The following is an 11,786-nucleotide window of genomic DNA, read 5'->3' on the forward strand; positions in this document are numbered from 1 at the left end:
TGATCGATGGAGCTCCACGGGAAGAGGGAGAACCGCCAGGACGCACCATATCTGGCCCATGAGATTCAGCACTCTACTCCACAACACTAGAAAAACACCGAAGAAAAGTACTACAGGGGGAGAACCCTACTACTACGTACATGGGCTTCCGGAGCCTCTCCTCTCACAAAAGAGACTCATAAGTCTAAAGTTCAAGGAAGAGAAAGGAGAGACGAAAGGGATAAGTTCGATGGATCGAGGTTGCGAGTGGAATTTTTCAAATTGTTTAAGAAGCTGGCCTTTGCTTTAGAAGATTGCATATTGGCATTGTCAAATAGAATGACGGGACTCATGCTTTCCTTGGGGGTTGACACGGGAGTGAGCTTGAACTCGTCAAAGATGGTGATCTCTGTTTTTCTTGTACTGACTAATTATGGTGATCACAGGCGTAAACATCCTTAGAAGTTGACCAAGTGGCGTCACATTAACTCCTACAGTGCAACTAATTCCGGTTTAGCAGTACTACTTGTACGTACGTGTATGAGCGGCGTCGTGTTCAAACATACCAATCCTCTAGGGGCATAATCGTAAAACGACACTGTTGTTCGTCGCTTATATAAGCCACACGAGACGCACCTGGCTTCCAACAAAAATCTCAAAGCTCACTAATCGTACTCCCGAGCTAACCATGCGCTTCCCGCCTCGTCCGTGAAAATTCCTCCCGCGATTACCCCTCGCTCCGGCAGCCAGTACTGTAGCATCTCCATCGATGGACGGCAGCCTACGCACGCTGTCTCCGGCGAGCTTCACGGGGGAAGTGCGCTCCGCCGTTTCGTCTCTGCTTCTGTCCCCGGGCGGCGCCAGCGCGCTCGACACCGTCTTCTCCCACCTCCCGCCCCCGGTCTCCATCCCGCCGCTCGGCTCCAGCGTCTACTACCGCCAGTGCGAGCTCCTCCGCTCCTTCGCCGCCACGCACCCGCAACACCAGCACCATGCCGCCGCAACCTCGTCCTCCTCCTCGGCCTCGAGTTTTCCTTTTCCTGGCACGGGGCACGACTTGGGAGGAGCAGAGGCGGCGAGCTTGCGGTCGACCAAGACGTACCGCGGCGTGCGGCAGCGGCAGTGGGGCAAGTGGGTGGCGGAGATCCGGCTGCCGCAGAACCGGGTGCGCGTCTGGCTCGGCACCTACGACTCGCCCGAGACCGCCGCGCACGCCTACGACCGCACCGCCTACAAGCTCCGCGGCGAGTACGCGCGCCTCAACTTCCCCGGCGTCATGGACTGCGCCCGCGATGACGGCTGCCCCGACGCTCTCCGGCCCCTCCGCGACGCCGTCGACGCCAAGATCCAGGCCATCCGCGTCAAGATGGCCCGCAAGCGCGCCCGCGCCAGGCGTCTGCGCGAGGAGAACAAGCAGAGCAGCCCGAGCGCAGACGCCGAGTCCGCCCAGCTTCCTCCGACTGCCGCTGCCCGCCCCGTCCTCTCGGAGAGCGCCGCGACGTCGGAGACGACAACTACGACCACGACGTCGTCGTACGGGTCGCCGGAGGGGGCGTTCTCCGCGGCTGAAGCCGAGTGCTCGCTGGAGAAGATGCCGTCCTTCGACCCGGAGCTGATATGGGAGATGCTTAACTTCTAGCTGGTTGATGTAGAAATAGAGCTAGATGGAATCGAACCATGGACGGACACTGAAGCCAAACGACATGGTTGCGGTGTTCGCGAGCTCGATCATAGGATTTGTAGGTAGCAGGTGATGGATTTTTCATCTGTGAGAAACAGAGGATACAGGTAGCCCATTTACAACAGCAAGGATATACTATGTAGTATGACTGTATGAGCAATAAAAATACCCAGAAAAATTGGGCGACATACCGACTGCTAATTTGTAACTGCATCTGTCGTGGATTTGCAATTCGAAGGTGCACCAGCAGCATTCTCTGTTCTTATTTGAGTTAACCATCACGTACCATTGTCTGTTCTTATTTGAGTTGAAGGAATAATCTCAATTCAAGAACCAGGGCACTGCTTTTTTTTTTTTGCAAATTCGTAGAACTTTATTGATCAACCGAAGGATTACAATCACTCCGTGAATTATAGTTAATCCACATACATCTCTTCGTAATACTAGCTTGTTTAGCACATAGATAGGCACCCATGTTTACTTCACGCCAAGCAAAAAAACAATGCTAACACTAGTCAAAGCTCTACTAATCTCCCTAACTTCTTGGCAAATAGACCTAATTTTTGAGCGGTTATCATCATCCGCATTACATAGGTTCACACCCAATTGAGAGTCACTTTCTATGTGTTGTGAAATGTATATGTGGATTGACTAGCCCTTTCCATCAGTTCGGACTTTTGGTTCAAGTGGCTAGTGCATGAAGGTTAACATGGTATCAGAGCCCTAGGTCTCGAATTCAAATCCTGGCTTTCACATGGTTTTCGCAATTAAGCCTAAAAATTGTTGTTGCCCCCTTCTTCCGTCACACGTGAGTGGGGGTGTTGTGAAATGTATATGTGGATTGCCTAGTCCTTTTGGTTCAAGTGGCTAGTGCATGAAACTTAACACTATGATCAATTGGTTATAGCCTTTCCCGCCGCGAGTCTAATTCCCTCTCGGATTGACATTGTCTCCGTAGTCATTGCATTCGCCACATGTTCGATCATGGCAGAGAGCTTGCGCCATGATCAGCCTCCCCTGGTGGTGGTCACAAACAACCAGGTCAGTGCCTTCAGACATGGTATCATCAAAGAAACTTGTATATGTGTTGATCTTTATAGGACCTAGCTCGGGAGGTTTCCAACGTACCTTGTGATTCTGAATCTTTTTTTTTCTTTCTCGATATATTTTGGCTAGATCGAAGGTGGTCTGCAAGACCCAGCGGACTGAACCAGTCATAGAACGACCCCCTTCGCCATGTTGTGTGCATTTCTTTCTTTCCACGCAGTCCAACATCCACATACGATCATACTAATATGATCAGACGAGCGTATGGTGCCATCAACAATGTCTGACGCCCAGGACGCTGGATGTAGTATCGACACTTTAATACTAGTCTCATTTCTCAATTCATCCCAAAATAATTTTGTCGATGTACAACCGAAGAGCGCGTGGTAAATTGTCTCCTCCAGCTCGCCGCAAGCTTCAAAGAACCAGGCGCTGCTCACAAGGTGACAAGGGGTAACCTTGTCAATTTCCATGATGATAGACTTGGATTTCAAGAAAAGAGACCGATAGCGAATTAAGCAAGCGGATCAGCCAAACTAGGTAGCCAACGGAAAAATATGATCAAAAGCAAATCGCCGATATTGTATTATTCAAGACTATATATAAAGGCTAACCCCTTTTGCGGTCACCATAGCGGGTTGAGACTGTTCATCATATATGAACAGTGTGTTCGATGAACAGTACCCACCTAATAACAGTAACTGCGTGAACAGTAATTTATGCCTCTATTTTCTGCGGTAAATTTTGACGGTAATTTCACATTGATTTATCGATACGTAAATTAATTTATTTTGTAGTAATTATCGATGGTTATTTTCAACGGTAGTTTTCACATTCTTCAAAAGCCCCTAATTATTCGACGATAATTTTGCAAAAATCTTATTTCTACGATGGACGAAAGCTAATTCTTACATGCCAAATGAACAATGCTCTACATTAATATTCAATTGTAAGTTTTAATAATATTTTTCTTGCACAAGGCTTAAACTCCAACAACAGTTTTCCAAAGGTAATTATCTAATTATAATTTTTCAAACGTTGTGCAGTTTTTTGTTGGCAATTTTGTAACCGTATTTTTTCAACGGTAGATGAACGGTATTTTTCACAACAATTTTTTTGACAAAAAACCTCAGCCGCAACTCTTAAGTCAACTGCAGTAATTATCCGGCATCAATTTCGGCGATAATTATCTAATAGTAATGTTTTAACGGTGTGCCATTTCTCGATGGCGATTTCTCAACAATATTTTTCCATGGGTCCAAGAACTATAGTTCTTCTATAGGAAATTTCTCGCACAGCTCTTCAACCGCAACACTAGCTAATTATCAGTGATAATATCCAATAGTAACTCTTCAACAGCGCGCGTGTAATTCTTCGAAACTTATTTCCCACCAATATTTGTTCAATTGTGCATGGACAATAATCTTCACCGCCAGTTTTTCGACCCTAATCTTCAACAGCAGCTGCCTCTTACACAGTACAACTTTTCTTTTATACTTCACCACTTAAAGGTAGATACACAAAGTTTCAAAACACGCTCTAAAGAATTAAACGTTTTTTAAGCTTCACCACGTAAAAGGTAGATACATGTTCTCCTATGGTTACTTAGAGAAGACTTTTCTGTAAGCTCCACCGCTTAAATGATACATAGGCAATGGATCAAAAAACACACTTCAAAGTAGTAACCACTAACTACATATTCTAGGAGATTAGCACCATGGGTGTGAAATGTTCATTTAAGGTTAACCGCTTAAAATGTAGATATGCAATGGCTCAAAAACACACACCAAAGAATTTTGGGGTTCTCTTAAGTTAACTTGAGAATGATTTTATTTTAAGCTTTAGTTCTTAAAAGAGAGATATACAAGGATGCAAAAAACACACTTCGGTGATATGAATCATATGAGATGAGTAGCTCTGGGAGCTCTGGCGCTCGCGTGGGCGACAGCCCGTCGCCGGCGCCCGACCGCTCGTCGGCCAGCGCCGCCCCTCTCTTAGCCTTAGGCAACGTTCCTCCTAGCCTCCTGCTTCCTCCACCCACCTCCGCGCACACCGTGTCGCTGCTGGCAGCGTCGCTGGGCGCCTCCGCCGTCGCCTCGACGGTAGAGGCACCTGCGACCGGAGCTTCTGGTGCCGACGCTACCCCTCCCCGTGCGGCCACTCCAACTGACGTCCCCGGCGATCGTGGCGGTGCTGCGCCTGCGCGCGTGGCGGCTCCCGCGTCCAGACGGGCCGGCATTTCGCGCCCCTCGCCAGGTGCGCGTTTCCTCGACTCAATTCTTTCTTTGTTCCATTCCTTGGTTGCAAACCCGATCGGTGGTTCGTGCGAGTTCGTTCGCTTTTGGATTACACCGGCCAGCCTTTCCCCCCGGATTAACAAACACTGTGTTGCCAACGCCCTGAATTACAACTTCACGGTCTCGCCGGACTGTTTCCTCGGTGCGGAGCCACGGCGGCGCTAGGTTCTCCGCACTGGCTGCTTCGCCGGCCATTAGAGAGTTCATCCTTGCCTCTAAGAGTTTCCGTCTAGGGAAATCCCTGTACCTACTGCACCGTGACGGCCGCGCGGCGGCGGTCGCTGCCCTCCCCTCGTGGCCTCCTTGCTGGGATCTGGTGCCCTTCCGCGGCGGCGGTGACGGCGGTCAAGCTGCGCTTGGTTCCCCGGCAACGGTGGACGAGAGCTGCATCACCCGTGCATGCGGTGGAGAGGGCCCCACCGTTTTGGAGGTTTCTGCCGACGTTGCGGTTGACGTGGAGGACGACCGGTCAAACGCCTCCGGGCTCGTCTCTGGGCCCACCGACGCTCCTGGGCCTACGTATTCCTCCACGGCATCTTCTGGTCATCCTTTCTCCCTCTTCTCATCGGTCTCTCCCCCTTCTTCCCCAAATCGGAACAGCACCCAGCCCATCCCCTATCCCCTGCTCGCCTGCGAGCTAGCTCCCCTTCCCGTGTCTCCGCTCCCCTTTTCAGAGACGCAGGGCAGCGACCGCGCTCGTGAAGTCTTGTCTTGGCCGCCCTCTTTTTCCCCGCCCTCCCAAGGTCAGCGCGTGCCCCCGTTTCCCGGCGGCGAGCGAATCTCGGATGAGGACAGCTCTGGCTCTCAGCTGCGGGCTCCGTGCTCCGACCGGTCCGTCGCTGGCTCCCCCGGACCGAGCTCGGGAGCTACCTCTCTGCCGCTCTCCTATAAGGACGCCCTCCTCTCCCCTTCGCCTCCGCACCGTCGATCTGCTACACCTCGCCGCCTTGTCTTCTCGCCGGTCAAGGGGAAGCGCCTGTGTTTCCGGTGCCTCTCCGCCCACCACTGCGTCTGCGACTGCAGAGATCCTCTCCGCTGCGCTGCGTGTGGGCGCTCCAGCCACAAGAAGAAGACATGTGAGTCTCCTCCGCTCACCTTCTCCCGATCTGCTCCTAACCTCTCAACCTTAGCTCACACCTCTCCCCTCCCCAGGTTGCGCCGCTCCCTTGCCCGGACCTCGCCACCGCCGTCTCCTCGCTCTGCTGCGGCTGCGGGCACCCCCCTTGCAGCAGTCCGCGGCCGTGGGTTCATGACGCGCCCTGCCACCCCGTACCCCCATGCCGAGGCTGCTGCCCTGGCTCCTGCCGTCGACGGTCAATGTTCGGTGGCCCGCGCCCACCGCGGCCCGCCCACCTTCGCGCCAATCCCCTTCGCCTCGCCCCCAGCGATGGTTGCCTCCGCCTCGGCCCCTCGGTGTCAGGAGGTTGCTGAAGTGTTCCTTCCCCGCTCGATTGGTGCTAGCTGCAAAAAGCGCTTCGCCTTCGCCTGCGTCGAACCTGCCACGGCTTCGCCGGGGTTCCTCCTGCGTCGCGCCTTGGAGCAGGAAGGTGGAAACCCGCATGTGGCCCTCGCCGCCAGTGATTTCGGCGCCCTCCTAGTCGTCTTCGCCTCTGCGGACGACAGGGAGGCCACGCTCTCCCGCTTTCCCCTGAGGCTGGACGGACACACCATCTCGCTGGAGCGACCGGAGGACGGCTGCAACAGGGCGGCGTGGGCCTCGTCGCGCTTTGCCCTCCTGTCCGCCACTGGCTTCCCGCCGGAGCTGTGGGACGAGGCGTCGATCCGCGCAGCTTTCAGCACCATCGGAAGTGTGTGCTGCGTGGATCCCCTCTGTCTTTTGGAGCTGGACTACTCCGCGCTCCGCCTGGTCGTCAAGATGGGAGCTGCCGGAGACGTGCCGCCGGTTCTCCTCCTCCACGACGCCTACGCCAGCTGTACCACGGAGGTCCGGGTGCACGCTGTCCGCATCTGGGATGGTGAAGACGACGGCTCTTCCCCGCTCTGCATCCACTTCGACAGCGCCTCCGGCGGCGCCCCTCCCCGCCCCGCCCCGCCCCGCCCCGCGCGATGGCCGCCACCCCTCAAGGATGAACGACATCGATGAGGGCTCGGTTCAAGGTGGCTCGCCGGTGAGGGACGCTCCGCCGCCGGGCTCCTCTGTCCTTGGCCTGTGGAGCCGTATCGTGGCTCGGCGCCAAGCGGACATGGCGCGTGCTGCCTCCCTCGACTCCATTGATGGCCTGCCGGCGGACACCGCCGCTCCCCTTCCCCCGCCGTGCGAGGCTCCCCCGGTCGAACTCTGGGATCGCATCCTTGCCCGTCGCCTGGCCGGCCAGTTCCGTGAGACTGGGCTGAGCGCTGATCAGGTAACCCAACCCCGGTGCTCCCCTTGCTCCCCGTGTTCCCCCTTGCACCCCACGCTCACTCTCGGCTCTTCTCTCCCTCGCCTGCAGTGGTACGACACCTTGCAGACGCCTGCCACCCCTCTCGTGCCCGACTCCAACGACGAGGAACCCCCCGTGCCCCCGCTAACCGCGCCTGCCGAAGATGCTGGGGCTGTGCATGTGGGGGCCGTCCCTGCCATGCCGCCCTCTGGTGTGGTGGACGGTGACCACGCCCCTGCGCTCCCCCTTGACGGTGGCATGGACGAGCACGAAGACTCGGTGCGCAAGCAACGCGTTCGCCAGAAGCGGGCTGTGGACTCCGCGTTCAGGGCGCGGCGCAGCTCTCCCCTCGCCGCGAAGGAGGCCCCCATGTTCGTCAGCATGGTGAACAAAGCCAAGGCGATGAAGGCGTCGCGGTTCGACCTCACCGGCGGCTCTCCTCGCCTCCGTTCTGCGGCGGAGGCAGCAGGGTTTGCCTCCTCCTCGGCGCCTGGACCGATTCCGGTGCCAAAGCTCAAGGCTCGGGCCGCCGCCTGCGGCGTGACCCGGAGGCGGTTGCGAGCGTGCCGGCGGTGGCTCCGCCGTCCCCATGATGCGATCATCTGCGCATTCGCGCGACGGGTGCTGGCGACGATCCCTTGGACCGCTCGCTAGCATGTCGTCGGCGCCCTCGCTCCCAGATGGTGGGAGCTGCTGCTCACGCTCCAGTCGGTGCTCTGTTGGGCTGCTGGGGCCATGTAACCACCCCTTTTTTTTTCCTTTTTCCCTTATGGATTGTTTGGGCCTTAAGCCCATCGGAGCAGCCTGCCTTTTTTTGTTTCTGTACCTGATGCTTCACCGTTATATCAATGAATGGAGGCCTTGTTTACTCTCTTGGCTCATGGAATGTCCGTGGGCTTGGTGACCCCTCCAAATGTGATTCAGTGCGAGCTGACCTCTCCCTTTCGAAACCCCACCTCCTGGGCCTCCAAGAATCCAAGCTTTCCACGATTTCTGCGTCCAAAGCCGCAACGTTCCTTCCTCCTAGCGTCCGATCCTTCATTTCGGTGGATTCTGTTGGCGCTTCTGGAGGTCTGGTGTCTGCCTGGAACCCTAATTTTTTCACCCTTGCCGCATCTTTACCATCCCAACACGTCCTGTCCCTTGATCTCACCATTAACGATAACGGCGCGACTTTTCACTTCTCAAATGTCTATGCCCCTTGTGAGCATCACGCTAAAGCTGCCTTCCTCGAACACCTCTTGACCCATGAACCAGATGACGGAGTCCCCTGGCTCGTTGCCGGCGACTTCAACCTAACCCGCGACCCCGCAGACCGCAATAATGACAATTTCTCTGCCGCGGAAGCAGAACTCTTTAACAATGCGATCAACGACCTGGGCCTCATTGAACTCCCCCTTCGGGACAGGTTGTACACTTGGTCCAACAAGCGTGCTGTTCCTACTCTTGTTCGCCTTGACCGTGTGTTTATTAACCATGCCTGGAATGAATGTTACCCCTCCTCCTCCCTCTCGTCCACCACTCGTGACACTTCTGACCATGTTCCCCTTGTAGTCAAGGTGTCCTCCCTCACTCCGCAACGAGGCTTATTTAGATTCGAACCTTCCTGGGCCCTTCACGACCGTTTTCGTGCGTCTATCTCCTCGGCCTGGGGCTCCACCTTCAGGGGAGACCCCACTGCCAGGCTGGTTGCCAGACTCCGTCATTGTAGGGTCGCCTGCAAAAGGTGGACCAAAAAAATCCCTCCCACCGCGCAACGTGAAATAGACTGCCGGCTCCTTATCAACCTTCTGGATCTTCTCGAAGAAGATAGACCCCTGTCCATCTACGAAAACAACCTCCGGGCTCTCACTGTGGACGCCCTCCAGCTTTCGATTCGTGAACGTGCTCTCTATTGGAGAACTCGGGCTAAAATTCGCTACGCCCTGGAGGGGGACGAGAACACCAAGTTCTTCCATGCATCTGCTACTTGTAGGCTTCGGCGTAACTCCATCCCCTCTCTATCCATCGACGGAGTCGACACCACCGACCATCATGGAAAAGCGACCATCCTCAAAAACTTTTTTTCCGACCTCCTTGGGTCTGTCTCCCATACGACTGGGGCGCTCGACTTAGGCTCCCTTTACCCTAACGCCAACCCGATTGGGGCCTACCTTAGTGCCCCCTTCACCCCTGATGAGATTAAAAATGCCTTTACCAGTATGAACAAGCTTGCCAGCCCCGGGCCTGACGGGTTCGGCCCTGCGTTCTTCTCCTCCTTCTGGGAGCTCATGTCCACGGACGTCATGGCTGTGTTCTCATCCTTCCTGGTGCTCCTCCCCAAGACGGAATCTGCCAACCACCCGTCCCAATTTCGTCCCATCTCCCTTCAAAACTGTGTCATGAAGGCTATCACCAAGGTCCTCACCACGAGACTCCAGCGTGCTATCCACTCCTTGGTGGACGCAGACCAAACCGGCTTCCTCTCTGGCAGACGTATCTCTGAAAATATTGTCTATGCTGCAGATCTGCTTAGAGTCTGCCACTCCAGGAAAGCGCCTACCATTGTTTTCAAAATTGACTTTAGGAAGGCCTTCGACTCGGTTAACTGGACCAGTCTTCTGGCGATTCTCCGAGCTCGAGGGTTCGATGATCGGTGGTGCCTCTGGATGGAGCGGATTCTCCGGACAGGGCATACATCTATCCTCCTTAATGGGGTTCCTGGAGATTGGATCCGCTGTCGTAACGGCCTTCGGCAGGGGGATCCCCTTTCCCCTTACCTTTTTATCATTGTTGCGGATGTGCTGCAGCGCATGTTTCGGGAGGCCTGGAGCTGTGGTGCCTTGATGCACCCCATCTCCCCCTCAACCCCCTGTCCGGTCTTACAATACGCCGACGATACCCTCATCCTCTGCAGGGCTGCCCCCGGCGTGGCTTCCTGCCTCAAGAAAGTTCTCGACGACTTTGCGGATGCCACAGGGCTAGCTATAAACTTCCACAAGTCCTGTTTCATCCCGATGAACATCGACCCCGCTAGCGCTGCCTCTATGGCTGCTCAGCTAGGCTGCCCTATCTCCACCTTCCCCCAGCCGTATCTGGGGCTCCCTCTCTCGCCCACTAAGCTCCCAGTCGCTGCCTATGCACCGCTCATCCAATCTTCGACCGTCGTCTTTCAGGTTGGCGTGCCCAGTTGTTGTCCTCCGGGGGAGGCTGGTCCTGTGTAATGCAGTTTTGAACAATCTTGCTACTTACTACATGTGTTCGTTTTTGCTTCCTCGGGGTGTGCTAGAAAGTATTGATAAGAGGCGTCGCGCCTTTTTCTGGACCGGGAAAGACACGTGTTCAGGTGCTCGCTGCTTAATTGCTTGGGATAAAGTTGTGTTGTCCAAACAGGAGGGCGGTTTCGGCATCAAGGACCTCCACCGGCAGAACAGGTGCTTGCTGCTCAACTTCATCCACCAGCTACACCGCCCCGAGCCTCTACCATGGAAATGCTGGTTTTTTTCTCATACAGGTCGGGACTTGGGGGAGCTCTCGAGTTCCCCCTCGTTCCTTGAGCGGATTGTCTAGGAGTGCCTTCCTCTCTACCGTGCCGTCACGCGCGTGACGGTGGTCTCCGGCTGCACCACCTCCTTCTGGAACGACCGGTGGCTCCCGGGGGGGCCGCTTGCGACGCGGTTCCCCGCTCTGTTCTCCCACTGTACCCGCCCCCAGGCGACCGTGGCGACGGTTGCCCGTCTTGGCTTCGACTTGCAGCCTCGTCTGACTGCTGCGGAGGAGGAGGAGCTCTCCGTTGCCCTCCAGCTCGCCCACAGCGTCGCGCTCCGGGGCGGCCCGGATCTGAGGTGCATGGACTCCCCGGCAGCTCCACGCTTCTCCACCAGGCAGGCTTACAGTCTACTCTCCCCCGCGCACCCGCCGGACCCGTCGTCCGGTATCTCCTGGAGCCTGCGTCTCCCCTCGAAGGTGAAGCTGTTCACCTACCTCGCCGACATCGACCGCTTGAGTACTCGCGCCAACCTCTTCGCCAAGAGTTGTGCGCCTTCCGCCGTGTGTGCGGCTTGCCCCGCTGTGGAGATGGCCAGACACCTGTTCTTCGACTGCCCCGTCTCTGCCAGGCTCTGGCGGCGGCTGGATGTCCCAATCCCAGCTGGGCAGTTCTCGGTATGGGACCTGCCGGCCCCTCTCCCCCTTGCCTCGGACTTCCGGCGTGCGGGCGTTGCGGTAACCCTCTGGAGCATCTGGAAGGCGCGCAACGACCCGGTGTTCAACGCCGTGCGCTCCTCCCCGACAGAGGATTCTCGGACGGGTCTCGTGATGACCTCTTGCTCGGCGGTGGCGAGTATCGGGTTGCCGACCGCCCATCGCTCGACTTACTCGCGATCCTTCATTCTCTCCCGCCTGTGGGAGAGCTAGGAT

The 11,786-nt window shown here is 55.9% G+C and overlaps 1 protein-coding gene across 1 annotated transcript; it reads left to right on the plus strand.

The window, feature by feature from the left end:
• Positions 1-668: 668 nt before the first annotated feature.
• On the plus strand, positions 669-1,848 carry LOC124650455 (ethylene-responsive transcription factor ERF061-like). Its single transcript, XM_047189976.1, has one exon. The coding sequence runs from the start codon at positions 749-751 to the stop codon at positions 1,616-1,618; it is 870 nt and encodes a 289-aa protein (XP_047045932.1). The 5' UTR covers positions 669-748; the 3' UTR covers positions 1,619-1,848.
• The last annotated feature ends 9,938 nt before the right edge of the window (positions 1,849-11,786 follow it).

The sequence above is a fragment of the Lolium rigidum genome, chromosome 4, assembly GCF_022539505.1.
Source record: "Lolium rigidum isolate FL_2022 chromosome 4, APGP_CSIRO_Lrig_0.1, whole genome shotgun sequence".
Classification (NCBI taxonomy): domain Eukaryota; kingdom Viridiplantae; phylum Streptophyta; class Magnoliopsida; order Poales; family Poaceae; genus Lolium; species Lolium rigidum.

Excerpts from the sequence above, each read along its gene's own strand:
- LOC124650455 (XM_047189976.1), top strand. The coding sequence starts at position 749 with ATGGACGGCAGCCTACGCACGCTGTCTCCGGCGAGCTTCACGGGGGAA.